The 27,725-nt window shown below is 35.8% G+C and overlaps 2 protein-coding genes across 5 annotated transcripts; one reads left to right on the forward strand and one right to left on the reverse strand.

Moving 5' to 3' along the window:
• On the forward strand, positions 1-11,704 carry LOC100783547 (calcineurin-binding protein 1). 4 transcript variants are annotated; one of them, XM_014776264.3, is made up of 20 exons: positions 1-201; positions 284-342; positions 444-518; positions 758-877; positions 962-1,002; positions 1,705-1,916; positions 2,717-4,584; positions 4,903-5,109; positions 5,218-5,877; positions 5,983-6,218; positions 6,376-6,586; positions 6,719-6,874; positions 7,311-7,468; positions 7,556-7,748; positions 7,965-8,347; positions 8,723-8,903; positions 9,792-10,021; positions 10,153-10,816; positions 11,114-11,183; positions 11,278-11,704. In XM_014776264.3, the coding sequence occupies exons 2-20, from the start codon at positions 340-342 to the stop codon at positions 11,466-11,468; spliced, it is 5,859 nt and encodes a 1,952-aa protein (XP_014631750.1). In that variant the 5' UTR covers positions 1-201; positions 284-339; the 3' UTR covers positions 11,469-11,704. The 4 variants fall into 4 exon arrangements, with proteins under 4 accessions (XP_014631750.1, XP_006581466.1, XP_040872299.1 ...); XM_006581403.4 differs by having other exon boundaries at positions 1-342; XM_041016365.1 differs by lacking the exons at positions 11,114-11,183; positions 11,278-11,704 and having other exon boundaries at positions 1-342; positions 9,792-10,029; positions 10,153-10,292.
• A 2,931-nt stretch (positions 11,705-14,635) lies between these two features.
• On the reverse strand, positions 14,636-27,434 carry LOC100804207 (uncharacterized). The gene is made up of 22 exons (XM_006581405.4): positions 26,349-27,434; positions 25,593-25,708; positions 24,940-25,148; positions 23,933-24,052; positions 23,585-23,713; positions 23,381-23,506; positions 22,328-22,383; positions 22,134-22,233; positions 21,919-22,036; positions 21,619-21,828; positions 21,164-21,500; positions 19,754-19,847; positions 18,159-18,267; positions 17,642-17,913; positions 17,378-17,505; positions 17,006-17,240; positions 16,682-16,870; positions 16,273-16,559; positions 15,732-15,939; positions 15,371-15,613; positions 15,126-15,214; positions 14,636-15,039 (listed from the first exon to the last, which is right to left on the reverse strand). Exons 1-22 carry the CDS (start codon positions 27,167-27,169, stop codon positions 14,892-14,894), a joined length of 4,344 nt encoding a protein of 1,447 aa, XP_006581468.1. The 5' UTR covers positions 27,170-27,434; the 3' UTR covers positions 14,636-14,891.
• Positions 27,435-27,725: the final 291 nt, after the last annotated feature.

Consider the following 27,725-nt stretch of genomic DNA (forward strand, 5'->3'; position numbering starts at 1 on the left):
GAGTGACGATACGGTACGAACCTTAGGCGGGTTATCGCGGAACATACTTTCCTCCTATTTTGCAACAGCGGAAACCGAACCACAGTGGCAGAGAAACACTTTCTTTAATTTGTATGTTAAAATTTTTCTTAGCAGAGAAACCCGTAGCACGACGTCGTTTGTTTGTTCAAGGGCTGTTCTCAGAGCGCGCTCGCGCATAAGTTTAGTGTTTTTTTTTTTTTTTTTAAATACTTAACTGAAAAGTTTGGAAGCTTAAATTGAGGATTGAAACCCTAATTTGCAGAATCTACGGCGAGGTGATACAAACCGCGTGATCACTTAGCGTTCTGAAGATCGAAAATGGTATGAGACTAAATTTGAGGTTCTATGCATCTTTGTAGCTACTTGAATTCGCAGCGTTGAATTATTCGTTATGATAAATGGCTTTGGTTTTGCAATTTCAGTTCTCAATTGCAGCTATAAATGACACTGACTCGAAATGTCAGTGGGAACCCCTAGCTCCCACGAAAGAAGCACAGGCTCGTTTCTCTATCTCTTTCACCCTTTTCTATGATAAATAATAATGTTAAGAACTTCTGATAGCTTTGCTTAGGGTACAAAGATTAGGACTCTTGATACTCTTAATAGCTTTGTTAATTCATATATGTGCTGTTGATTTTTTTTTTTTTTTAAATCCTAATTCAAGTGCTACATTACCATTATTGATTCCATATAATTTTTCTTTTCTTTTCGTTTCTTTTCTTTTCTGTTATTTCAGGAATTTCATCTTTCTCAAACTTATCACGAAGGGCTTCTCAAGTTACAAACAAAAGAGTATGAGATGGCTCGTGAGCTCTTAGAATCTGTCCTTAAAGATCCTCTTATTGCTAATGCTCAGGTTTTGATTTTTGCTTAACACACATTCTGTTCAATCCGTTAATGTCATTTTGGATTGGTGGTATGATATGTTTTCTGTTATCAGGTGGATAGCAGTGCCAGTGATGGTCATCTATTGCAACTCAGGTTTTGATCAGCACTATACCACATTTTTGCTATCAAGATGTCCACTGTTCTGTCATTGTTGTTTGCTTGTAATCTCCCCTTTCAATTAAACAATTATTGCATGCACATAGTATCTATAGGTACGACCAATTAAAAGCCCAGAATGCATTAAAAATAACAAGAAAGTCTGTGTTAAAGTTTGTGCTAGTATGCTAGAGTTATTCTAATATTCTACTTGAGCCTTTAATCAGTACTGTGCTCATGCAAGAATTTCTCCTTTTCAATTTCTAGTCTATTAAAGTAACATTTTACATGAGTATACTGCAATAAATTGCTTTCATCTCAAGTTTTAGGGTGCTTGATTCTCATATCCTGATAAATCTGTCACTATTTTGAATTTTCATGAAGCACATAACTAGTGAAGTAAGTTTTAAAACTACCCTTCTGGGTGTGTATGAGTAAAACAAAATGGACCTTAGTTTATTTGGTATCACGTAGGTAAAATCTATATACACTTATTTCATACTTGTTACAGTTTTTCATTCTTCTATCTGCACAAGCTTTCACTTTGCTTTTGGATAGGATAAATTAGGTTTTCGAGACTGTTTTATCAGTTGACCGGTTGGATATGAAAGTTACTTTAATGTATTGTGAATTTGATATACACTTGAATATTTATATATCTATATCAGTGTTTCTTAGTACTTACAGACGTTTCTACAGATTTTTGGCATTGAAAAACCTTGCCACTGTTTTTCTCCAGCAAGACTCTACACATTATGAGAATGCTCTACGCTGTTACCTTCAAGCTGTGGAGATTGATTCTAAAGATTCTGTTGTCTGGAACCGGCTGGGAACACTGTCATGCTCAATGGGCTCACTGAGTATTTCACGTTGGGCATTTGAGCAAGGCCTCTTGTGTAGCCCTAATAACTGTAAGCATCTAATACTCTTAGATCTTAACAAGTCATTTTTTTGATGGCTACTTAATGGAGTGCTTCTCAGTAGTTCTTGTATGTGAAATTCAGTTTTTTGTTTACCTCTTTGGGTTATCTTTACCCTTTATGTACTACAGTTGGGCGTCTTTTGAATAAAAGTGAGGAATGACTTCTGCACTGTACAAATGTGCTTTGGACTGTAGAATTACTTTTGGCATTTTTTTTTATCTCATCAAGCTACAAAACTAAAATTTACATCTTGAGCTGTGTGAACTGCCATTCTGCCAGAAGTAATATTTTGTTGATTCTGGCTGAATGAGCATTCAGCAAGAATTGATTCTGATATATTAGGCTTGTAGTTTTACAAATATGTTGTCATTCATAGCATTTAAATGCTAATTTAAATTTGTTGTCGAACATATTTATTTTTTCAAAAGTAATTTTCATCTAACACCATCCAAGTGTAACAAAACAAAGGCATCCCAATACTTGGGGCTCCCGCAATTATGAGGTATGGGCAAGAACAAACATGTCAATCAGTTTACCCATGTGAGCATTGGGACCTGAGGTTGAAATCTTATTGTTGTGACTTGTAACAAATCTCATCCTTATCCAAACAAGACTAGTTTTTTCAAAATCACTTTAAATAATCATTTTCAATGATAAAATTCATCCTTTGAAAGTTATTTTGAAAATACCTTATTTTCTATATTAATTCTATGCCAATTATGCAAACATGCTCATAGTGTATACAGACATATGTATTTACATATATGTGATTTGTGCTTTGTCTACAGGGAATTGCATGGAGAAGCTTTTGGAAGTTCTTATTGCAATTGGTGATGAGGTTGCTTGCCTTTCTGTCGCTAAATTGATTTTGAGGCACTGGCCATCACATTCTCGTGCTTTGCATGTTAGAAATACCATCGAAGAATCAGAACCTTTGCCATTTGCTCCAAGAGGCATAGACAAATTGGAACCTCAACATGTGCGGCTCAAATTTCCTGACAAGAGGAAAGCTACTAATGAGAATGTAGATGAGGATGTTGCATTCAAAAAGCTGAACCAGAATAAAGCACTGCACCTGACAGAAGTTTCCTGGGTGGCTCTTGCCGACGCACTTCTGGAAATCTTATCACCACAAAGTTCCGAGATGGATCCTCAAAAAGCATTCAGTTCTCCTGATATTAGGCTAAGCATAATCTTACCTAATAGCTCAGAAGCTGTTATGGACACTGTGGAAATGAAAGGGTCCAATGGTGAAAATAGTGTTTCTGGTGATGGTAACATACAACAATTAAGTGCTTTTAAAGAGAAAGAAGCAAATATCCAAGAAGAACAACTGCATGAAAGGCGAAGTTCTCGACTTGAAAGGCTCCGGAGTCGTAAACCAGGGAAAGAGGAATCCAATTCTTCTTGTGGAAAGGACCCTACCAAGGTTGTCATTCAATATCTAGAGCCATTTATTTCTGGTGGATTGGGGGGTCAAGATACAATTGATAGAGATAGGACGACAGTATCCTGTTTAGGAAATTCTGAATATTATAATGTTTCTGCATTTTTAAGAGAAACTTCAAACAATTATGGTGCTTATCATATGGGGCACTTGCTTTTAGAAGAAGTCACAAGACAAGGTCTCACATATCAGGATGCTTTTGTCAAATTTTTGGAGTTGGAAAAGTTGACAAGGCATTGGGGAAAGGAGAGAACTGCCGAATGTAATATTTTTCTTGCTGAACTGTATTATGACTTTGGATCATGCTCCTCCACTGGTTCTCAACAATTAGAATTTATTTCTGAGACGTCTTATCATCTTTGTAAGATCATTGAATCTGTAGCTTTAGATTATCCTTTTCACTTGACTCATGCCTTGAATGAAAATTGTTTTTCGATAGATAGTATCCAAGAGACCAGTGGAAAAACAATAAATACCTCCACTGAGAGCAATTCAAATTTAGACATCTCACTTCTGATGAAAAACAGTCCCCTTTGGTCTCGATTCTTCTGGCTAAGTGGGAGACTGTCTATTGTTGATGGCAACAGGGCAAAAGCATGTGAAGAATATTGTATCGCTTTGACACTTTTGGCGAAGAGAGAAAATGAAGATTCTCTATGTTCAGTCCCCCGCCCACATTGCAAGGTTGTAAAAGAGCTAAACTTTGATAGAGTTCTTGATGAAATTAATATATTAAAGGTCAATTTCTTGATGGAAAAGTCTGTCATTAAGATGATGGAACAAGAAAAGTTTTTGGAGTGTGTATCCCTGCTTTCTCCACTTCTATTCTCCACACAGGATGTCTACCCCAATTCATTCTCTTTATCCAAGACAGATAAAAGTGATGAAAAGATAACTTCCACTGAACTCATGGCTGTAGATGTTCTAATGGAAGCATGTCAAAAGGCGAATCCAATGGATGTAGAGATGTATTTCAATTGTCATTATAGAAAGCTGAAAATACTAATGACAAAGATGGGTTTAAATACATGTATTACATCATTTAAATCTTCTGATCAAGCACCTATTTTAAGTGCGTCTCCTAATTTTGATATTGATTCAAAGGAAAGTTCTAGCAAGAACTGTAGTCACTTGGTTGCGGATGAAGTGAAGGCACTCTCTGACTGTATCTCACAAGTGAAGAAAATTATCGATCAACGTGGAGATTCTGTAAGCAATACCATTCCGGTAGTTTTGGATTTTAAGATGTTATAGCCATGAGGCATATTTTTTAAAAATTATTTTCCTGTTCTTCCATTAAGTTCATGAACTTTATATGTTGTTCTCCTTCTTGAACACAACAAATAAATCAGTTAATTAAAATGTACCTCTAGTTATCTATTATTAGACTGTTAATAATTAGCCCAGTAATGAACATCTAGAAATAGTAACTACTCCTTTTTGAATAAACATAATGTGTTATCAACGTGATAAACAGGTTATCCATTGCAATTAAAAAAGAAAAAGTATGTGTTCTTATACTTGCAGGATGGCCTTTTTGTTCCAACAAGAAGCATTTGTCAAATGCAATCTCTGCTGTTGTTAATCATGAGCCATGTTGCCAACATACTTGCCCTCAACAAAGCCTCAGCACAAGTAATTTCTGATCAAGCTGAAAGCAGCTGTTTCGTTGATGCAGCCATTGTTTTCTGCAAACTCCAGCATCTTTGCCCAACAACGCCTATCAAAACTCAAGTTAGCTATCTTCTTTAAAGAATTATACTTTTAAGTGATTTGGTTGTTTTAGTGATTCCTTTTTTTAATTGAAAACCTCTACCATTCTTTTCTGCATTCTAAACTCAGGTTGATTTAATTGTTGCAACACATGACTTGCTTGCTGAATATGGCCTTTGCTGTTTGGGTGAAGGTGGCAAAGGTGAAGAAGGAACATTTCTTAGATTTGCAATAAAACATCTCTTGGCCTTGGATACGAAGCTTAAATCCAGCTTTAACCATAAAGAATCAATGCAATGTGAGGAAGTGTCCAAAAACAGTCTTGTCAATGTGTCTGTTGAAGAATCAAAATCAGACACATTAGACATCCAGATGGATTGCACCAAAATTGATGAAATTAATTCAGAGAAAAAGGATGTTTATGAAGGAATAATATCCAAAGGCATTTCATCTTGCAGAGTTCATGATAAAGACTGTAAGGAAGTAGAGTGTGAAAATCATGGAGGTGCTGGCACTGGCAGTAAGTTAATTAAGGGTGAAAGTTCAATCAATCAATTGATTGAATGTGAAGATGAACTTTCTGAAGATGAATGGGAGGAACTTGAGTCTAAAATTGACTGTGCCTTAGATCAGTGCTTTTTCTGTTTATATGGATTACATCTAAGATCTGATTCATCTTATGAGGATGATCTAGTGGTGCACAAAAACACAAGCCGAGGAGATTATCAAACCAAGGAACAATGTGCTGATGTTTTCAAGTATGTTCTTCCCTATGCAAAGGCATCTTCTGTGAGTTCTCTCTATCCCTAATTTGTATAGTACGGCTTGACTATGGAATATTGTACAGAAATTTCATTTGTGATTTTATTTAGCTTAATTTTTTTTATGTATCAGAGGACTGGACTGGTCAAACTTCGTAGAGTTTTAAGAGCTATTAGGAAGCACTTTCTGCAGCCACCAGAGGACCTCTTGGCAGGAAACCCTATTGATAAGTTCCTAGATGATCCTAATCTATGTGAAGATAAGCTCTCAGAGGAGGCTGGGTCTGATGGGTTTCTTGAATCTATTACTAAGAGAATGTTTCCTGATGTGGGTGGCCTTGCTCAGTATAATGCAACATTATTGAGGAGGTACGCATTGTACAGTACTGTAGGGCCTTTTTTAATTTATTTTACTCGTAACCTGTTTCTTATTTAAATTTAATGGCTACAATATATCCATGATATTCCTTGTTTTTAGTTTCTTAATGTTATGTTATCTCAAACTCAAACTGTATATGATTTTCAGGTCTGAGCCATATTTGGAGGTCTACTGTAACTTGTATTATTTCTTGGCTCTGTCTGAGGAAATGAGCGCAACAGATAAGTGGCCTGGATTTGTGCTGACCAAGGAAGGGGAAGAATTTGTTGAACAAAATGCAAAGCTCTTCAAATATGATCTCATGTACAATCCTCTGCGCTTTGAAAGCTGGCAGAGACTTGGAAATATTTATGATGAGGTAAGTTAAATATGTTATTGTGCTTATTTAACCCTGAATGCTGTGACATTTACAAATAAACAATAGTGTCTTAATTTCTAATTATGTTGCCTTATACTGTTTTATAATTGTTTCTTTGTTGCACCGAACCAGGAAGTAGATTTGTTACTAAATGATGGTAGCAAGCACGTTAATGTAGTAGGGTGGAGGAAGAATGCTACTTTATCCGAGAGAGTGGAAACAAGCCGAAGGAGGAGTAGAAGGTGTCTACTAATGAGTTTAGCTTTGGCAAAGACATCTGCTCAGCAGGTTTTACCTCTATTTATATGTTTACTCCTTTTAAAATTTCCCTTTCTTTAGTCACTACCATCTGGTTGTTAACATAGTTGGGTTCAATCAAAATGAAAATTTAAGTAGAAAAGCAGTGTTTATACCCCCAAAAGTCCCCTGCAAATGTTATCTGCACTGTAAATTATTAAGACAGTGCCATTCATTGTTTATGCTAGCTACTTTGGTCACATTAAATGTCTGATAATATTTTTAAGGCTAGTAAAATGTGCAATAACAATCTATATGGCGTAATGTTCAAGATTTTTGTTGTTATGGATTTGTAACTTTATATGCTTACAACATTTACTTGAATGCATAAACCCTAAGAATCTTGATGCATGTCATCATTGCCTTGATAAGATATTATTGGTTATTTATATATTTAACTTCTTTCTTGCATTTGTTATATTTCCAGTGTGAGATACATGAGTTATTGGCATTGGTATACTACGACAGTCTTCAAAATGTAGTCCCATTTTATGATCAGAGATCTGCTTTGCCCTTAAAGGATGCGGCATGGATGATGTTTTGTGAGAACTCAATGAAACATTTTAAGAAAGCCTTCACACTTAAGTATATCCTTTTTCTTGTGTATTCTTATTTTCTGAACTTCTCAAGCTTAAATATGATGTTTATGAACTACTTTGATTCTTTGTACAGGCAAGATTGGTTGCATGCCTTTTACTTGGGTAAACTCAGCGAAAAACTTGGATATTCACACGAAATTGCATTATCATATTACAATAAAGCTATTGCTTGGAACACATCAGCTGTTGATCCTGTCTACAGGATGCATGCCTCACGTTTGAAATTATTATTTAAGTGTGGAAAACAGAATTTGGAGATTTTGAAGGTTTTCCCTCCCTTTTCTGATCATTAAACTCTATTTTGCTATTATTTTATTTGTCTTTGACATTGTCCATTTATTCTGACTGCACTAATTTTCACATCTCTAGTTTTTCTGTCCTTTACAGTTGCAGTTAATTCAAAGGTTAACCTTCAATTTTTTTAATTGACTAGATAATTTGGGCACTTTATCTATATTTTAGTATTTTTTGGTCCTCAACAGGTTCTCTCAGCAAATTCCTTTAATCAATCTGTAAAAGAAGCTGTCACAAGTATCCTTATTGGTATTGATAGCTCATTTTTAAATACAAAGGAAAGATGTATTGATGCCAATTTTGTGGAAACAAAGCATGAAGAGTTGCTCAAATTGGATACAGTATGGTCTATGCTTTTCAATGATTGCCTTTCTGCTCTTGAAACATGCGTAGAGGGGGATCTCAAACATTTCCATAAGGCCAGATACATGCTGGCTCAAGGACTGTACAAAAGAGGTGAGAGTGGTGATATAGAGAGGGCAAAAGATCATCTATCTTTCTGCTTCAAATCTTCACGCTCATCATTTACAATAAATATGTGGGAAATTGATAGCACGGTAAAAAAAGGAAGGTACAATTATCCTTTCATTTTTAAGTTTTTGTTGCTTTGATTGAACTTGAATGAAGTGGCATTTTGCCACTAACAATTGATGTCTCATGCTTTTGCAATTTCCAAGAATGCATGACTAATACTTTGTGGTAATATTAATTGGTGTCCCTACAAAAACTTTGAAGATTTGAAAGATATGGTCTCTTGGAAGCTTTTTTTTTTTTTTTTGTAATCTCAAATGAAATGAATTTTTACCCAAATTGCCTTGTGTAACTTGAGGGATTCCCTTGTCAAAATAAAGTAACACTTGATGGATTTGTTATCCATGCTATGCAGGAGGAGGAAACATCAATATGTCCCCAACTTAGAACTAACTTATTTTGCATTTAATATCAGGCGCAAGACACCAGGTACTGCTGGGAACAAAAAATCCCTTGAGGTTAACTTACCAGAAAGTTCTCGAAAATTTATTACGTGCATTCGGAAGTATTTGCTGTTTTATCTCAAACTATTGGAAGAGACTGGAGATAGATGTATTCTTGAACGTTCGTATGTTGCTCTTCGTGCAGATAAACGGGTAAATTCCAGAGTCTGATTTACTATTTAAGTTACATGTCAGTAAATTGATAATAGCTACACTTTTATGCTTCATTTGTTCTTGTGGAAGCACTCTTTGTTTATAACTGTTTTTGTATTTGATTAATGTGAATCATTTGATGATTTTGACTCATTGTGTTTTACATGGTAAGACCAAGATTGGCTCAGTTAATTAAGGTGATGAAAATTACGTTAGAGATATGGATTTACAGTTTATGCAGGCACATGGTAAGGAAGCCCCTTCATGACCAGAGCTAAAGCTGATCTTGAACCAAGAATTTACCATCTGATTTATTAGGGGAGAAGATTCATAATCCAAGAGTTGTTCCTTTGAATTTTTTTCTTTGTTGTTTTCTGTTTTGTACTTTGACATGGGTGGATTCCTAGCCCTCTTTTTTATTTCTTCTTTTATATTAAAATAACTAAACTGGTTAACTAACAAATCCAAACCTAAGTGGATCAGTTTTATCTTGGTATAAAATTTGGAAGTTCCTGTTGCCAATTAATTTTGCTATGTATTCAGCAGCAATAATAATAGAATGAATTGAACTAATTATTCATTTATTTGCTTCTTGCTTCCTCTCCTAGACACTTCAAATGCGTTTCTTAAGCAGACTTTGAGGCTTTACTATTTGTTGTCTTTTTTGTTCCTTTTTTATTTGGGTGTGTCCTGTGACAATCCCTCTCATTGCCTCACAAAAAAAAGGGTAAACATTTCTATTAATATGTCTAGAATCCAGTAATGTTTATATGTTATTAGTCACCTGTCAACTACGACCTGCATAATTTCTTCTTTCAATTTTGCATATCATATTTGATAGTATTGTAAACTTCATTTGTTTTGTTTTTGACTTCCCCATGAATGCAGTTTTCATTATGTATTGAAGATCTTATACCCGTGGCTATTGGAAGGTATCTAAAGGCCCTGATTGCAACTATGTGCCATTATCAGACTACTGCCTCTGGTTCAGTGAGCAGTTCTGACAATGTGCTGGAGAGAATGTTTGCATTGTTCATGGAGCAAGGGAGCTTATGGCCAGAAATATGCAGCTTGCCTGAAATTGAAGGCTCAGATATGTCAGAGAGTATCATATATGGGTAATAAGGTTTAAACAAATATGATATTTTTGAACAAATTGTGTTCACTGAACTTCTTTTGACTGATACATAATGCGTTTGCCATCTTTTTTCCAATGGTAAAACTAATTCAGATCCACAAATCTTTGCAGATATCTTCATGAACATATTGTATTATTGGAGAAAAATGGAAAACTGGAAACTCTTGAAGCAATAAATGAGAAGATTCGGAAGCGTTCTAAGAACCCAAAGTTCTCAGACAGTAATTATGCCAAAGTTCGCAAGCATGCTTCTGTTGCTTGGTGTCGATCTCTTGTATACAATTTGGCACAAATAACTCCATTATCTTGTGAATTCTCAAATGGGATTCAGGTCCTTAATTTGACTGATGGTGGGATGGATAATAGCCAGTTGCTCTGTATTGATTTGCAGCCAAATGAGTTATGGAGTACAGCTTTTGAAGATCCAACTCATTTAGAAAAGATTGAAACAAAATGGAGCACTATTTTATCAAAAGTAAAAGATATTATTATCAAGAAAGCTTCTGATGAGAATTTGGAAACTGCAAACACTTTGCTCAGAGCTTGCTATAATTTTTACCGGGAGAGTTCTTCTGTAGTGCTTACCTCTGGACTCAACTTTTATTTGATTCCATCTCAATTAGTAACACAGACGCCATTCAACCCAAGTACTGCTGGAATTGAAGCACTTGATCTGAGCATACCAAGGAAGCTTCTCTTGTGGGCCTATGTGCTATCCCATGGACGTTGTGCAAATATCTCAATTGTTGTAAAGCATTGTGAAGAAATGTCGAAGGTATGCTAAATAAATGCTTACTGAAGTTCTTTGCTGTACCAGAACATCTTTAGCAAAAACAAATCCTGATAGCATGCATCTTCGAGAAAGGTGCTTGACTTTCAAATCGTCACATGGCAATTGAATTGCGAGCTATAAGTTAAGGAGTACTTCTCCACATGACAAGTGAAGCATAAGGGACTAATTAACCTTGCAAAATTTGTACAATTTTTTATTCCTAGTTAAGATTGATAATCAATAATGTTTCTTCCTTTTATCAGCTGACCATTAATCCTTACTTACGGTTCTGCTTTGCAGTCAAAGATGAAAAGAGGAAGTGGAATGTCACCTGCGTTATCAAACACATCTCCTGCCCCTAGTTTTCCAGGTTATTTGTCCTCAATAATTTGTAGGTCTTATTTGAAAAGAAAAGTATACAAAAAAGAAAGGACAATGTTTTTAACAAGGATTGCTGGTTGTAGGTAGCGGTAGAAACGGATCAAATTCTGCCGGAAGCATTGACGTTGATTCTGCACATGCCACAACAGTGGGGTCGGTTTCACTTGACATTCAGAAAAATCTCTTTGCTTCTCCCCAGTTGCATCAATGCACTAGTAACGATGCAGAACGAAGCAATTTGATAGCACATGAAGGAGATCCAGAGGGAGATTGACTTTCGTGTACGTGGGACGAATTTGATTAGTGCAGTGACATGTGTAATATACACAACTTGTAAATCGCATTTTAGTTATAAAAAAATGTAAATAGGGTTCTATTTGATAAATCTACGATATGGATTGTTTTAATCGCATGATGGCTGTACATAGTACCTTGAAGTTGTGATCTCTTGTCTGTCTTGAAGATTGATGAACTTGACCTAATGTACCAGTAAACCAGTCAAGACACTAATTCAGTTATCATTGTGTCAATTATAATTAAACTGTGGTCGAATCAATAAAATGATAATAATAGTTAAATAATACATAAATTAATATTAAGTAAATATAATATCAAAACTGACACAATATTAAAATAATATATTATTTTATAGGTTTACAGCATTTAAAACAAATAAAAATTCAAATAAATATATAATACTTAAGTTTAAATTTTAATAAAATAAAATAATGTTTATTAAAAATTTAACTTTATTTAAAATAAAAATGTAAATTAATATAAATGAGTAAATTATGTTGTGAGGAGAAAAATATTAATAATCATTGACAAAATAATTTATAACTATTTAATTTTTTTTATTAAATGTGCTTTTATTTTTTCTTAGAAATTAGGAGAAAAATATTCTTTTTTAAAAAAAGCATTGGTTCAAATTGGTTTTGTGCACTGGTTCTTAACAGATTTTGGTCGGTTCTGGCCTGATTCTCACTAGCTCTAAAATAGTTCAGTTTTTTAGTGTTAAAGAATTGATCATGAGGTTGATTTCCACAACTAATCGAACCGAGCAGTTTGGTTCGATTTTTAAAATCATGATTGAACATGATTTAAATTTTTTCTTTTTTATAACAATTATTTCAGATTTTTCGGCATCATCTGAAGCTTTTGAAAGGTTATTTTCATGAAGGTTATTTGCTGAACAAAAATTAATGAAGCTATTAAATATAATTTAAAATATTGATTAGCAAATACGACTGCACGCAAAAAATTAGCATTTTAATTAAGTTTAATTTTATAATATATTCAAACCATTAATTTTAGTGCAAGATAAACAGTATCCAAACTTATAAGTTATAATAGTGTAAAATAAAGGGAGGTAATGGGTGGGAGAAATCTTTCATGTTAATAAATAGATTTTTTTATTTATAATTTCGAAGAGAAATCCAATTTCTTGTTTGGTAGAGATCGTTGCTATCATTATTGTCTACCGGTTAAATTGAAATAATCTTGTGTTGGTTCATGCACTCAGCTGTAAAGAGAAATCCAATTTCAACTAGAAGCTTTAATTTTATGCTTATTTATTAAATTATAGATGCCAAATAACGTAAAGATAATAGAAGTCAACACGATAATCATACATTATAATCTCCAATTAGTTAAAGTGTAAAAGTTCAGCTTATATTATTTTCCCATAGTTCTTTAACACTTTAACCCAAAAAAAAAATACCGTTTCGAAAATTAAAGTCAAGCAGCCTGAAAAAAGACACCACAAGAATGCAAAAGCAAAGCAACCCTCTCAAGAGAGGTGTGACACATGTACAGATTTAAATGATAGTTATACACTTCTATTCATAAAAATTTGTATACAAAATTATAAAATTAAAAATGCCTACTTAAAAACCAATGCTCAAGGTCATTAACTGTAATGAATATTTTAACAGAACTTGACACCTGCATCAATTCAGTTTAAACCTTTATTACCAAAAATGCACAAAGACTATAAAGTAAGTAAACAAAATTCAAAATAATTAAAGAAACTTATTAAATTTAAAACAAATAAACATTAAATAAAGCATATTAAACGATCTTTAGCAAACATCTTCAGAATTTTTGTTTGCCAAAACCTACTAAGCGTTAAAAAATATAATCATAACCAAATAACCAAGTAATACAATCATATATTTGTTTATTTGCAATGGTGGGTATCCGTTGCCAAAAACATCCAAAATCAGAAACATAGCAGTAGAGACAAAAATCTTGCTAACCAAAACGAATAAATATTTTTTTTTTAAAAAAAATACATAAAGAATACCTTCAACATTTTTTCTCCTTCAAATTCTTTAACTAAAAAGAGTAGAATTGAAAGTGACTCTTGAATGCATGTCAGGCTTTAATTTGAAATTGCTAGTCATTTTGGTATGCTTATTATCACTTATTCTTTATAAAAAAAATTTCTAAACTATTAGTGGATAAACATAAACGAAAATATTATAAATAAAATGAAAACGGGTTACCCAATGAAACTCTAATTTTAATCCAAGAAATTCAAATTTTGGGACAAAACTTGCATAAACTTTTGTTTAAATTCGAAAAATTAAAAACTGTTATTTCAATCTCGACTGTAAAAAAAAACCTCCAATTTAATCTCAATTTTAAAAAATACTTTTTTACTTTAATATTTTTTTTCATTAATATCAAGAACTAAAGTGTAGGTTGAATTACTAGTTTACTACAAACTTTTAAAAAAATGGCATACTATAAAATACGAATTGACCTTGAAACTAAAATAATACTAAACCACCCCAACAAAAACACTCGAAACCCCCCACCTGGAAATTTTTAAAAAAGAAAACTAACCGACTGCATAATCAGAAAACCAACCATGTCATATCAACTAAAACATGAAAATAATTCCACCGCTACCTTTTAAATTTAACCAAAGTAAATAAACACATCTGGAAAGCCATCATCAAAAGTAACAAATAAAATTATCTGATATTTTGTGGATGCAGAGTGAGACAGAAATATGCGATATTAACCGGCACAAATTCCAAATCCTACTAACTGCCCTATTTAATCACGTCAAATTAGACCTATTTCAACGAGGTGCGAAGACACAAGTTACTGCTAGGAAAATTTTAGAAAAGGATTCTACGTAGTCTGATCGCAACAAGATAAAAACATATTTCGCGAACAAACAAATTACTAATTCGATATCATAAAAATAAAAAATACTACAATTGTTTTGGGGGGTGAGGGAGAATAAAACGCTTTAATCAAGCACGTTCTTATCCCAAGAAATCCAAATTCTGTGCCGATTCTATACTCAACTTGAAGCCGTTCGCCAAATAAACATAATAAATGAGGCAGGCATGAGTCAAGAGTGGTCAACAACTACAACATATTCTAAATTGTGCTTAGTTACTTGATATTTACACAGTAGGAAAATTCAAGGTGAAAATGATTAATTTTTTTTTTAAAAAAAAGAACTATTGAGCATTAGGTGTTACAGTAATGAATGCCTCTACAACATCTACTTTGGATTTCTATAGTTCTATTTCTCCCCACCTCAAGTTATCCTACTACCATCTCTATGTCAATCTTTGACCTATACTAGATGACCGTACTCAGAACATGTGATGGGTCGAGAGAAGAGGGAAAAAGGGTAAAAAGTTAATGTTGAATATAAGCTGTGAACATACCCTCATGACTGCCAGAACAGCTCAAAATCGTTGCTATACAAGGAACGGTCTTGAATTTCCAGATTGGCAACATGCCAATTAATGAGTTGAGACTGGAATAATTTACACAAAACCAATCCAGCTGGGAAAATCCACCATTCACTTTCATCCCTGCATCCCCCGACAGTTGAGAAATAAATAACCAGTCAGATTTTCCCAAATAAGCAGGCTCTTAATGTAGTTAAGAATACCCTTACATGATACTCCACGGCTGAATGCTCGGGTGTCTTTTACTGGAAGACGATTGAGAGTTGTAATGTATATATCCACAAAGAAATGCAACAACCTAGTGACAAATAACAAGATCCCCAGTTAAAACCAGAAAAATATAATCCATATTACTATATTCCACCCTGATAAATGGAAAGGTCCATCAGCCTGACAAATAAATAAATTGAAGGATCAAATATGGCAATCAGCTGAAATTCAATAGATAACTCACAACATTCATGAAGGATGTAAGATTCCACAGAGCATAAAGACGTGCAAGGCCTGCAGAACGCCTTGGTCCATGACTAAAGAGAGCATTAATTCCGACAGGAAATGGGAGAAGAATGCCGAAAGGTAATATAAACAACACAAGGAAGACATCCACCAAAGAAATTGAATACAACTGAAGCAAGGTAAGTAATACTAAACTAAAATCTCCTAGAAGCAGCATTGAGATTACTAAACCAACAAGATCCTGCAGTCAACACATAAAGGAAAAGGAAAAATAAAGAAATTAGTTATCAAATGATGCAAGCACAAGAATTGGCAATTTTGTTTACCACATCAGTACAAACTATCAATACAAGAGATACCTGATGCCCAACAGGTTTTGTATTCTGAAGTATAAAAGAGAGAAGATAAAAGATATCTCTCTTCTTGTCAAGCATCTGCAAATTGTTTACATCTAAAGCAGCTCCATGCATTTGTCGCCTCATATAATTATCCTCAATCCTTCCATCAGGGCTTAAATGAGCTCTGCTTATTGCAAGCCCCAAATGTTCCTTATTAACACTCTGGACCCTGGAAACCAAAAATTATATAAACTAACACATAAAAGGTAGAGAAATGCTAACACACTCTTTTGAACACACTCTGCTATTAACTGAAATTTATAAGAAATTACAAATTTTGGTGGGTCTCACTTCCCATTTAATAAATCTCTCTTGATTTTGTAGTTTTCAATAAATTTCAACCAATAATGGTGTGTTAGAAAGAGTGTTGTTAGCACTCCTCTAAAAAAGTATGAAGTCTCATACATCAAAAATCATATCACATTAATCAGAACATCACTTTTTTAAATTTTCTCATGAAGATATGACAACGTGGTAGCACTCCAAGAGTATAAAGGATTACCGTGATCTTTCCTCAGTTCTTAAAGCTCCGTCAGTACTTCCTCCAGTGGCTGGATAACCTTCCTCAAGAGCATAAACCATTAGCCCATAGTGGCAATAGCCACTACTTGTAGCATGAAACCAGGCAAGGTCAATGCGCACACCATGGACACTCAATGCAGGATTGGCATGAGTCTCAAGCCATCCGAGGACAGGTCGAAATGTTACTCTTAGTCGTCCACGCCGAACTAACCGCAGTTGTGCATTCAGCCCAGCAACCAATCTATACCAGGTTGTAGGTTGCACAGACTGCAAATAACATTAAAAGTATGCATATAATTAAATTCCATAAGAATGGAACAAAAAGTAAGGCATATGTCTAAAGTGCATCTGTGCATAAAATTAAGTTCCCCAAAATCGATAAACAAAACCTGACTCATGAGGCTGGTAAGGATATTATCATTGTGAAGGGTGAATGGAGCCATATAACTTCCATCACCTCCAAAAGGCAATGACATTGGGAACCTTTCATGCAATCGAGGAGGAAGGTCTATTCTCTTTTCATCCCCACCAAGAAAGAAGTCCACATATGCCAGCATCAAGTCAGAAGTTGCATTTACCTATTTTATTTTAGAACAAGATGAATGCAAATTAGAACAAGATCAAGAGCTGCACCTAAACCAACACAAGAAAATCAATTGAATGTCAAATATTTCAATGTTCACAGGTTCAACAAGTACAAGAACAAGTCAAACCTTGATCCCTTCATAGAGGGCCCGTGATCGGCAAGAACGAAGGCAAGCATGGTCATATTCTGATCGAACAAACTCACGTAAGCGTTGCAACTTCAATCTCCTGCGCCACTGTTGCCAGGACCATGCAAGTGGATAAGCAAGAACAGAAAGAACGCTATGTATTGCTCCCTCCCACCATTGATAAGCAGCTATAGCATTAATCTCATCCACAAATGTATTGAATTCACTCTCATAACTGCCATGTCAAGTGTTGGAAGATCTCCATCTCAATATCATAACCAAATAACATAACTAACAAATAAAAAAAACTGACATCCTCAAATTTCAACTATGGGATTTATAATGATCAACCAGAAAAATGTCTTTGCTTACACAACATCCTTTATTTGCTCTGAAGGTGTATGTGGCAGATGCCAGGGCTCACTGAAAGTATTAGGTCCCATAAAGTACATTCTGTGAACATGACTCTGGGACTCCTCGACTCTGTTTGTTTCCAACACCTATGCAGCATGTCATCATCATGCCATTAATAAAAAAATATTGCAAATAAAAAAACAAAATAAGGGGCATATTTATCTTAATTCAAAAATATCAGAATAAAAAAACAAAAGAGGAACCACATGATTTGAGAAAAACCTCATTGAGTGACTCTAGGAAAGGGAAGGAGTGGTCTATTTGAGAACCATGTTGGGTGGGTGCTGGGCCTGGTAACTCATCAACCCCAACAAATTTCATTCTTGCAACACTAAGCACCAGTGCCAACAAGATCAAGAGACCAATAAGGAAAAGACCAAATAGCCAAGGCCCACCAAATGTGTAAATTAACTCTTCAAGGGCTGTATAGCAGTCAGGCATAAGATATCTGTCTGAAGCACATTGGTAGGGACAAGGGGTTTCAGTAATACCACCTGCACAAAAGGAACAAGATGGCAAACTATGCATTGATGCACCAGATAATAAAAATACGATGGGATCTTGTAGAAAATACTATGAAGCAAGGGTGACCCATTATACTATGTACCCTCATGAATAAATAAAATAAATGAATGAGAGATTTACAAATCCTTCAGCTTCCACAATATAATACTTAGATGAGAATAAAAGTCCCTTGCATGCCTTTTTATGTAATCATCCATTAAATTATAAAATCTACCTCGGACTGAAATATAAACAGCACGATGAGGAAGCTCATTAACAGGACAACTGTGACAAAGTGATTTATCAGATCCAGTAACGTTTTTGTAAGTCCCAGCTGGACATTCCTGGAGGCAAGCAAGAAGTATAAAAGCTTATGAGTACAAAATCTGGAAGTACAAGCATCAATTAATCATCAAAAAATGGAAAGCAAGTAAGTAGCAAAAGAACATGAGACAAAGAGGGTAAACAAAGCTCCTATTAATTTGGTAAGCCTCTTCTAATCCAGTGTTGTCAAAGCAGTGGTCAGTCTAGGTGCAGAGGAAGGGTAGGATACAGTCAAGTGGCTCACCGGCACCAACATAGAGTAGCCTCACCAATTTTGATGTAGCCACATCAGAATACGTTCAGGCAAAGCATTGAACAAAAAACTTGCAACTGTGACATTGCAACAAAATAAAGTGTTTTCATCTTTTAAACACTACCAGCCAATGTGTAAGCAATCAAAAGGCACACTGGATTCTACTAAGGCAAGCTGAAGCTAAAAAATTAAAGGTCATTGTCAGTGTCAAAGACAGGAGGGGTAACAACTAACAAGCTCTAGGCTAAAACAGACTGCGGATGTGGGCTCTGTTCAAGCATTCCTCCCTCTCCTGTCTTCACATGACAATTGCAGTCCATTTTTTCCCCAGTCATCTGCAGTCAAACCCAGCACTCTCATCTTCTGCCAATACTTATTAGTTATTAGTAGCACATTTCAAGCTTCTAGGCTTGTATGAGATGGGACCAAGACTACTGTCAAGACACCGTTAAATCTATTTACTATCCTGGTAACATGTATGAGATGGGACCTTTTTCAATATTAACTAGTCATAGAGCTCTGCATTGCAAGGATAAAATTTCCCTTTTCCAGACTTATATAAAGCTTGAAGTATTTGTGCTTCATAGAAATATACTATATTTTTTGGCACAGTAGAAAAATTGAGAAAAGAGAAGACAAAATGCCCAACTAAAACAAGCAACACAGTCCGTTGGCTTGTTCAGCCCACAAAAGCTTTTAAAAACTGCATGAGTAAAATTCCACAAAGTAATAATTTGTATAAATTGTATGGAATGCTAAAGCTTTGTAAATAAAAAGAAGACTTCAAGGAATATTTTTCACCAAAATACAAAGGTTGTGTGATATCTGATGATGGGTGTAATGGAACAAAAAGGGATGTGATGGGACAGAATGGAATAAAATTTGACACATTAACATCCTTTCAAGTATAATCCCCACTCCCCACCCAAAAAAAAATAAAAATTGTAGTAAACTTTCCATGGATATACCAGTACATCACTGTCAGAAAAGTAATCAACATGCCGGACTTCATAAGCCAACCACCATATGGAGGCTGGAAAAAAATAATGCATAACCTAAATAGTGATGATGACCATTATGATAAAACAACTATTCCTCCACATACATTTATGATTTAACCATTGAAAGTAACAGATTTAGACAAACTACCAGGACACAGAATGAGGTCACACATCCACCAAATATGCAAATCCGAGATCAAAAGGCTAGCTAGAGCACATAACAGAATTGGGGGTAGTGGAAAGAAAAAATACCTCACAAAAGGTACCGTACAGCCCTTTGGGGCAAGCCTTCCCAGTTATAGTCCCATTTGCTCCAGAGCCACCCTGGCCCTTACCCTTTCCTCCCCTATAATAATCAAATAAAATTATAAAGTTCTGAAATTGCCATTATAACACGAACAAAAAGCAATGGCAGAAATGGAAATGAAGTAGAGAGCTACAATAGAATATTTCAACAGAAAAATTTGATAAATTCATACAAAAAAGAGAGGATATTTTAAAGTTTTCAGAAGTTAGGGACTGCAATCACCCCCTGAAGCTAAACATAGTTCCCCTCCAGCCCCAAGAGAAGCATGTAACATGTCCTCACGAGAGGAATCATTACCATTAGCATAGTATACAAGCTAAAAATCATTTTGGGATTAAAATAGGAATTAAATTATGATGCATTGAAAGTGTAAATATTTTTACTCTACCAACCTACAAGAAATACTCCTAGATATGATTTTAAAGCAATTATCAGTTAACAATCTAATCATACATGACAACTCATAATTGAACGACAGTGTAAAAACTCTTTACATTGTCAGTGTATTCTAATTAAAATCATGAAAAATACAAGCTAAAAGTTATAAGTTTATAACACCAAAGCAAACAATTATAATTACAACCCCCACACTCAAGAAAAAGAAATGCATTGGCCTAAAAGGTTAACAGAAAAAGTTTGCTACAGATTCACAGACCTCCAAACATTTCAGGATCTGAAATGAGTGATGACCACTGGTAATGTCCTTCTATGCTAGAGCAGTCTTTTAGGGTCCAGTTTAAAGGGTTTGACTATAGTAGAAAGGCCAAAAGTGCTAACATGGCCATTATCAGGTGCATCTGGCTGCAACAGGGCGCACAAATCTTTAAGGGTGTTTTGTTGCCCTTAAATTTTGGTCTAGGATAGGGTTATGTTCATACTGTCTCTCATGTGTTCTTCCCAAGGCTGTTTTAAGGAGCATCCATCTCTTATAATGAAAGGTATTGGGCAGCCTTGCTGCTTCCAAGGTTTCCTTTATTTATATTTGCTTCTTTTTTTAATTTTTAAACCTTTTCCAGCTCCTGAGGATGCCTATCCTTGTTCCAGATGAGCTTATCTCTTTAATCATACTTCAATTTCTAACATAAAACAAAAAACATAGTTAACTCATAACTGCCTTCTCATAATAAAATTCTTCTTCTGCAAGGCTGCCTATCTAAGAAGCTGTTTCCATGATGATAGGGAAGGAAAAGAATAAAAATAAACTCCTTTGGAGATACAAAGAAAGGATAGATATAAAATAAAAAACGATATTATAAAATAACAAATTCTTCTTGCACACTTAATTGAAGCCTATTATGCAAAATCAGAATAAAAAAATATTGTAGAATTGCAGCAAAAGCTTGCAATAGACATACCAGATCTGAATGTCTCCTTCCACGCTAGCAATTGGCAGATAAACATCACCAGTGGGAATGTCGGACCAATGAAAATGAATTCTTCCACCACCTCCACCACCACTTCCATTAGAACTGCTATATCCTCCCATACTAGAAAGCACAGCTGATTGCCCAATATTGAGCATATGTAGAAACATTAGTATAGTGCCACCAGATCCACCCCCAGGACCTCCAGTAAAATTGTCAAAAATTGCAAATTTTTCATTTCTGATTTGCGGTTCAAAATTCCCTCCATCAGCATTTACGGAACCTTGAATGGACAAACTCGACAAAGGATGTTCTAATGATCCAACAACTGTTTAACAGAAAATACAACACAAGAATATGAATCAAAAAAGAGATCTTGTGGCAATGAACATTTTCCATTATCCATAAAGAAACATTAACTGACCCAAACATAAACTTAGGCTTACCTATGATACCACCCCCAGCTGTGGAACCAGTAGAGTTGCCAATTCCACTTCCACTACCAAGTTCACAGGGCAGGGTTGCATTCCCATATGAACGGCCACCTTCAACATGATTATCATTATAAAATGCATCACCACCAGTACCACCATGCCCACCACCACTGCCAATACCATTAGTTAGAGTATTTCCACGGCCCAAACCACCAGTACAGCCTGCAATTTTTTTTTACACAATCAATATAGGAACTGCAGCTATTTGAATCAAAAAGTGACAACAACCTCACACACAACAAAGAAGCATACCCATTCCAGAGGCAGATATTGTTCCAGAAGATTCAACACTTATGGTCCTCGCCCTGTGGAAATGAACGACAGAACCTTTTATAAGGCCTTCAACAAGGATGTCCTCGACTCTGCAGATCTAGAAAGGCAACATACAGAAATTCAAGTTTCAACTATTAGAAGGGCGGATATTAGTAAAACTAAAGGTACCACACCGCCAATACTTTACAAAGTACCTGAAGTGTGAATGACAAGGATGAGTTCACATTGCAATCTTCAGGGGGATGAAGTAATTCATAGGGGCAATCTTCATTGTTACAGTAAAGCTTTGGAGTACTGTCAATCATAAAAGTATGGAAATTTAGCAGAACTAGAAATAAAAGCATATAATAAGAAATCAACTCAATGATTTGACAGCATCCAAACATACACATCATCAGTTGTTGCATTCTCCAGTGGACCACGCAAAACAGATCCAGGCCCAACCTATGGAAAATGTCAAAAACAAACTCAAGTTGTAGAGGTAAGACCAAATAACGCTCAACCAAAACACAAGCACATACATATCACCACTTGCTATTGTCAAAAACAACCAAGTTACCACAATGTTTTCATTTAAAAAGATGGAATTAACAAGAAACAGACCCAAAGTGCGGAGACAACCAAGAACATAAGAAGGGTGCAACTAAGCCACCAAAAGAATGGCACAACAGACAAGAACAGTCTATTGTACCTAAAGCCCAAGATCCTAACAAGATGTAAAAGAGAGCCACTACCCATGCTCAGTAGTCATTATCATATTTTCCTCAAACAGTTTCTGTTTTCATCATTTTTTGAGCATAGACAGACACAAAGAACCAGTTTCTTTGGATTGGCTTTAGAAATTTTGGAAGGCATAACAGGGATAAAAATTTGTAGATATGAGCCTTATATGCATTGCTTTAGGATATTTGGTTGGAGCAAAATGGTTCAATTTTAGGAGTCCTCATTGGCTTTAGATCTGCACATAATAGGATTGTCTCCATACCATCTCTTTGATATTCAGCTCAAGGTTAGGTTTGTCTGATAAATGCTAACTAAAGAGCTATACTATATCACAACTTTTTGGTTCAAATGAATAAGTTTTGACAAGAAGGAAAACTTTTTTGTATCATTTCATTATACTAATACTAACCAAAAGGTATTAACAAATAACAACTGAGTATTATTAGGATATACAATACCGTACTAGATTGTTTTCTATTTAAAAAAAAATGAACAGCACACAACTAAATACATAAAAATGTCCTACAGTTAACAAGTAAAAAAAAAGAAACATATTACAAATTAATATGAAAAGATTGGTGGAAAAAAAGTTAATCTAATGAAAAACAAATGAGATCTCCTAATTCATTAATCTAGACAAAATCAGATGGGGGAAATCAAGTTTAAAAGACTATACAAAATTACATAGATTGGTGGTGAAAATAAAACAATGGCTCACATGAATACTATAAAATAGGGATAAAACCAAACGCTGTGCTTCAATCCAATCTCCTGGTCCTGATAAATTAAGCAGACCTTGTCCATGAACTCCAAGGTTTGCATTAGAATGTATCACAGAAGCCCCCTGTTAATGAAACCTGACGAGTCAAATGTGAAGATAACACATGAAATAATATTGTCCAGTCAAGGAGTTGTTAAATACCCTGAGAACAATCAAATTACTAGCCTCCAGTAAAGAAGTTGCCACAGTTACATCTTCCCCACCATCTATGAGCATTTTTGAGTTCCACATCAAGAACATTTTTACAGACATGCGTAGAGCTCCATATACCTTTTTTATAAAATTTCAAGAGTAAAGCATCAGAAAATGACATTGTACAGTGACTATTAGCGGTATAAAAGAATTAGTGCAGCCTATGTACGATATGCTATTTTATGTTTACTAGTTCTACAGCACAATTCAAAGATGCAATAGATACTGGAACTAGAAGTCAACAATGTATCTCAAGAAACAAGATCTACTAATTAAACACTCATAGATTCCAACTACCTTCATCACAGAATCACTCATCAACAATTCTTCAGCCAATAACTCAAACTCTGATGTAGCATAGTGTCGTAGCCCAAAGCTCAACACCCCACCCTGCAAGATACTTATTTGTCCTTGTACCTATATAATGAATAAAAAGAAAAGACAGTTGAACAAAAGCCCTGACATGCTAAACATTTTTTTTTCAAAACAGATTAAAATTAAAAGAGAACATGGAGCACAATATGAAGGGAAGACAGGGAGGAAACTTAACATTTTTTTAAGGATGAAAGAATTCATTAGAATGGAAAGCAAATATAGACAGAAAACCTTTTATCAAAAATAATACAGAGACAGGGGCATCCTCTAAGAAGCAGCCAACCCAGAATACTAGCAGGGAGCCAACATCTTATTACGCTGCATATCTAATCAAGACATCACCCCTCCCCTCAAATACATTTAGAGTTTCAAAAAAAGATTTGTATATAAAGGCATATGAAAACAAACACATCAAGAAGTTATTTTATTTGGTTCTTTGTTGCTTTAATCTTCAACAATTTTGTCAGTGGGAGTTACTAAATATGGCTCAGCAGTTAATTAAAAACATCCAAAGTCCAAATCTACAGCTGCAGAGTTGCCTTTCAGTACTTGGCTTTCTTTGAGGGAGGCAACTTTGGCAAGAACGATCATGACAACATAAAATACTAAAACCTAAGCATCATTCAGTACATTGAATAAAAGAGGGGAGATCAGGATTTAACAGGTACATACATAGCAGGTCAAACTGGGTAGAAATAGAACAGTAAATTATCTTTTCAAAAGCGTTCCTGGTTCAATCAGATGATTTTGAGTTTCATTAGAGGAACTCAAAAGTGTTCACATGCTCATCTTGAGTTTACTAATGAATTTCAAAATTGATATAAAAAAAAACTTGAGAACAGAAGCGAAAAGAAGAGAAAAAAGAGTTGATTAACAGAAAATCAGCATGGAGATTATGCAACTAATTTATATATCTTCATTTGACGAACCTGTACACGGCTCCAAAGCAATGGAACTGTGGCCCTAGCCTTATTTCGAACATAAACATTAGTCCAAAGGGGTTGATTTGGAAATTCCAATAGAAGCGTCTCTGTATCAGTTGTCATGTTATAATTATCAACTATAAGGCTTCGAGGGACTGCATCATAAAGAGTCCCAGCAGCACCTGCATTTTCAGGACAGCCAAGGCTCTTACCACCTGAAATAAGAAATCAATTGTGCACTGCAATCAGCATAACTGATGGTAAGTTTGGAGTCCCAACAATACAACAATAAAGTCATATGAGAATTTGAAGCCATCTAACTGTAGGCCAAAGAGTATGGACTCATTAAATTAATAAATGACCTCTTGCCCTACCTACCACAGTTGTCCAAAAATTTGTATTCAGGTTGATGAATAGCCTATATTGTAGAACATCAAATCCTATTTGCCAACTCAAGTGCAACTTAATTCTAGAGAGCAACCTAAGTTTTAGTGCAAAATGCTGAAAAAAGTTAGCAGTTGATTTCTAAGCATTTGCCTTATCAACCATTAACAAATTAATGACAGAGAGTGTCATTCAACTGCAATCAAGCGCTCCCTACATTCCCTGCAAAGTATATTTAGAAACAACTAGCCGGTGCACAAACCAAAATTCCTCACCATGCACATATATTTTGGGCTCATCATGCCTACTGAACACATCAACTGAAACCCTGCCACCTCCACCACCAGCAAAACCATTACCTCCACAAGCACTTATAATCCCATTGCCAGTCCTGCTCTTGAAGAAAAAACAGATCAATGAAACAGCATAAAAACTAGATTCATGAAATATACATCACGTTTCAATTGCAATCAAGCACGAGAGTAATTTTTAACATTCCATTATTGGCAATTAGCTGTACGCATCAAGGCATATGAACACAGGGATTAGGGAGAAAAGACCCTTCCACTGTATATTTTATATTTTAAAGTTTAAACATATACATTCATCAGCTGACTATTGGTCGTAAGCTTCAGTTAGTTACCTACAAAATACAAGTGATAGTTGGGAATTTGAACATGTACCATCTCATTCATTGTGATAATGATACATAGACAACCACATCCCAAATGCAACAACATGGATAGACATAAACAGTTGCTAACAAAGAACCTGTGATACAAGATTCCAAATAAAAGAAATGTAGTATCTAGTAACTCGTCACAATATCAGTCATGTACCTTGTATAAAAGTTAACGAAATATGCCTCGATCATAAGTGTCGATTTAAATAATGAATATAAATACTTGGAAGAGACTAGAGGGAGAATGAAGATTCCAAGATGACAACCGAAAGTAGTTCTGATTCAACAAGAGTTATGCTTATGTTAACCAAAAAAGGACAGAAATAAATATATAGACGGAAACTATTACATTCTATAAGCCTTGATGTAGATGCTGCCTCCAGAGCCACCTCCACCTTTGGTCCCTCCATCAGCCCCATCGGCCAAAACAGTTGCATTCATCTCAACAATTTGATGAACAACCATCCTCACAAGGCCCCCTCCCAACCCCCCATAGTCACTCTCCTTACTTGTCGACCCTCCACGGCTCCCAAAACTATAAGGTTTCTGCAGCGACGCCCAGGAATACGCATCCCCTCCCCAAACATCCTCCGGGAGCTTCGTCGTGTCGACGAGACAGCTGGCACCCCTCCCGCCGTGCCCTCCGCCACCTCCCTCAACCCCCTGCGGTGTCCCACTCGTCTGCGGCGGAGGATCCCCCGCCATCCCCGTCGTGTTCACCACCGACTCGTTCCCAAAAACAGCATTCTCCGCCTCGAACTCAAAGGCTCCGGTCACAATCGACGAGTTGCTACCTAAACTAAAATTACCAGTGACGTTAACCGTTACCATGCACCCTGGAATCTCGCAGTGGAACCGTACCCCAGGGAGGATGTTAAAATTGCCCTTCCCTGCTATGTACACGTCGCGGGTGAGGTTCACGTCGTTCACGATCTTGCACGTCGTGTCCAGAGTCCCCACCCCGCCGAGATCGTCCACGCACGACACCGACGGCGGGTGAGGTGGCGGCGGCGGCGGAGCCGGCGGGGAGTAGTCCTGGTGGAAGAGGTTCCAATCCAAATCGGTCACCGAGAGCTCGCGCTCCGACTCCGATTCGTCACTCGCGAACACCACGACGGCGACGACGAAGATGGCGAGGAATCGGAGGCGCCGGAAACGAAATCTAGCCATTCACCGGCGGCGATAGAACTCATCACATTGAAGGAACTGAGATTCGGATTTGCGAAAGTGGAATTTGATTCAGACACCAATGCAATGAGTCACCATCAATAGAAAGTATAGAAGAAAAATAATACTAATAGACCAAACAAAAACCCTAGTATCTGTGTATCTCTCTGCGTTCGTGCGGAAATTCAATTCAATCTCACTGAAAACCCTAGAAATCTATCGGAGACGCGCGGAGAGAAAGATCGAAGCGAATTGGAGAGAAGAAGAACCACAATGGTGAAGAGCGAGCTTTATTTAATTCTCGTGGTAAAGGAGAGGGGGTGTTACAGTACGGTGCGGTTCATGTGAACCCCAGTGTTTTTTATCAATGATCTTTATTTTCTCGAATCTGATTGGGGAGTGTTGGGGACTATAGTGGACGTTAGCGTGGGGGATTTTACCTCGGTTTACCGAACCTCACGCCGCTTTAAAGGAGCGTCCGAGACACACCCCGATTTAAGAAAATAATTAACGGACGAAACCATGCAGTGAAGAGGCATAAGTTACTAGTCGCGTTGAG

Source organism: Glycine max, chromosome 6 (assembly GCF_000004515.6).
Source record: "Glycine max cultivar Williams 82 chromosome 6, Glycine_max_v4.0, whole genome shotgun sequence".
Lineage (NCBI taxonomy): Eukaryota > Viridiplantae > Streptophyta > Magnoliopsida > Fabales > Fabaceae > Glycine > Glycine max.

Coding starts and splice junctions, on each gene's coding strand:
- LOC100783547 (XM_006581403.4), top strand. Junction 1,917..2,716: donor CTTGTGTAGCCCTAATAACT/GTAAGCATCTAA, acceptor CTTTGTCTACAG/GGAATTGCATGGAGAAGCTT. Junction 5,878..5,982: donor CCTATGCAAAGGCATCTTCT/GTGAGTTCTCTC, acceptor TTTATGTATCAG/AGGACTGGACTGGTCAAACT.
- LOC100804207 (XM_006581405.4), bottom strand. CDS start 27,169: ATGGCTAGATTTCGTTTCCGGCGCCTCCGATTCCTCGCCATCTTCGTC. Junction 22,384..23,380: donor CCCTATTTTATAGTATTCAT/GTGAGCCATTGT, acceptor CATTTTCCATAG/GTTGGGCCTGGATCTGTTTT. Junction 17,241..17,377: donor GAGCAAATAAAGGATGTTGT/GTAAGCAAAGAC, acceptor TTGACATGGCAG/TTATGAGAGTGAATTCAATA.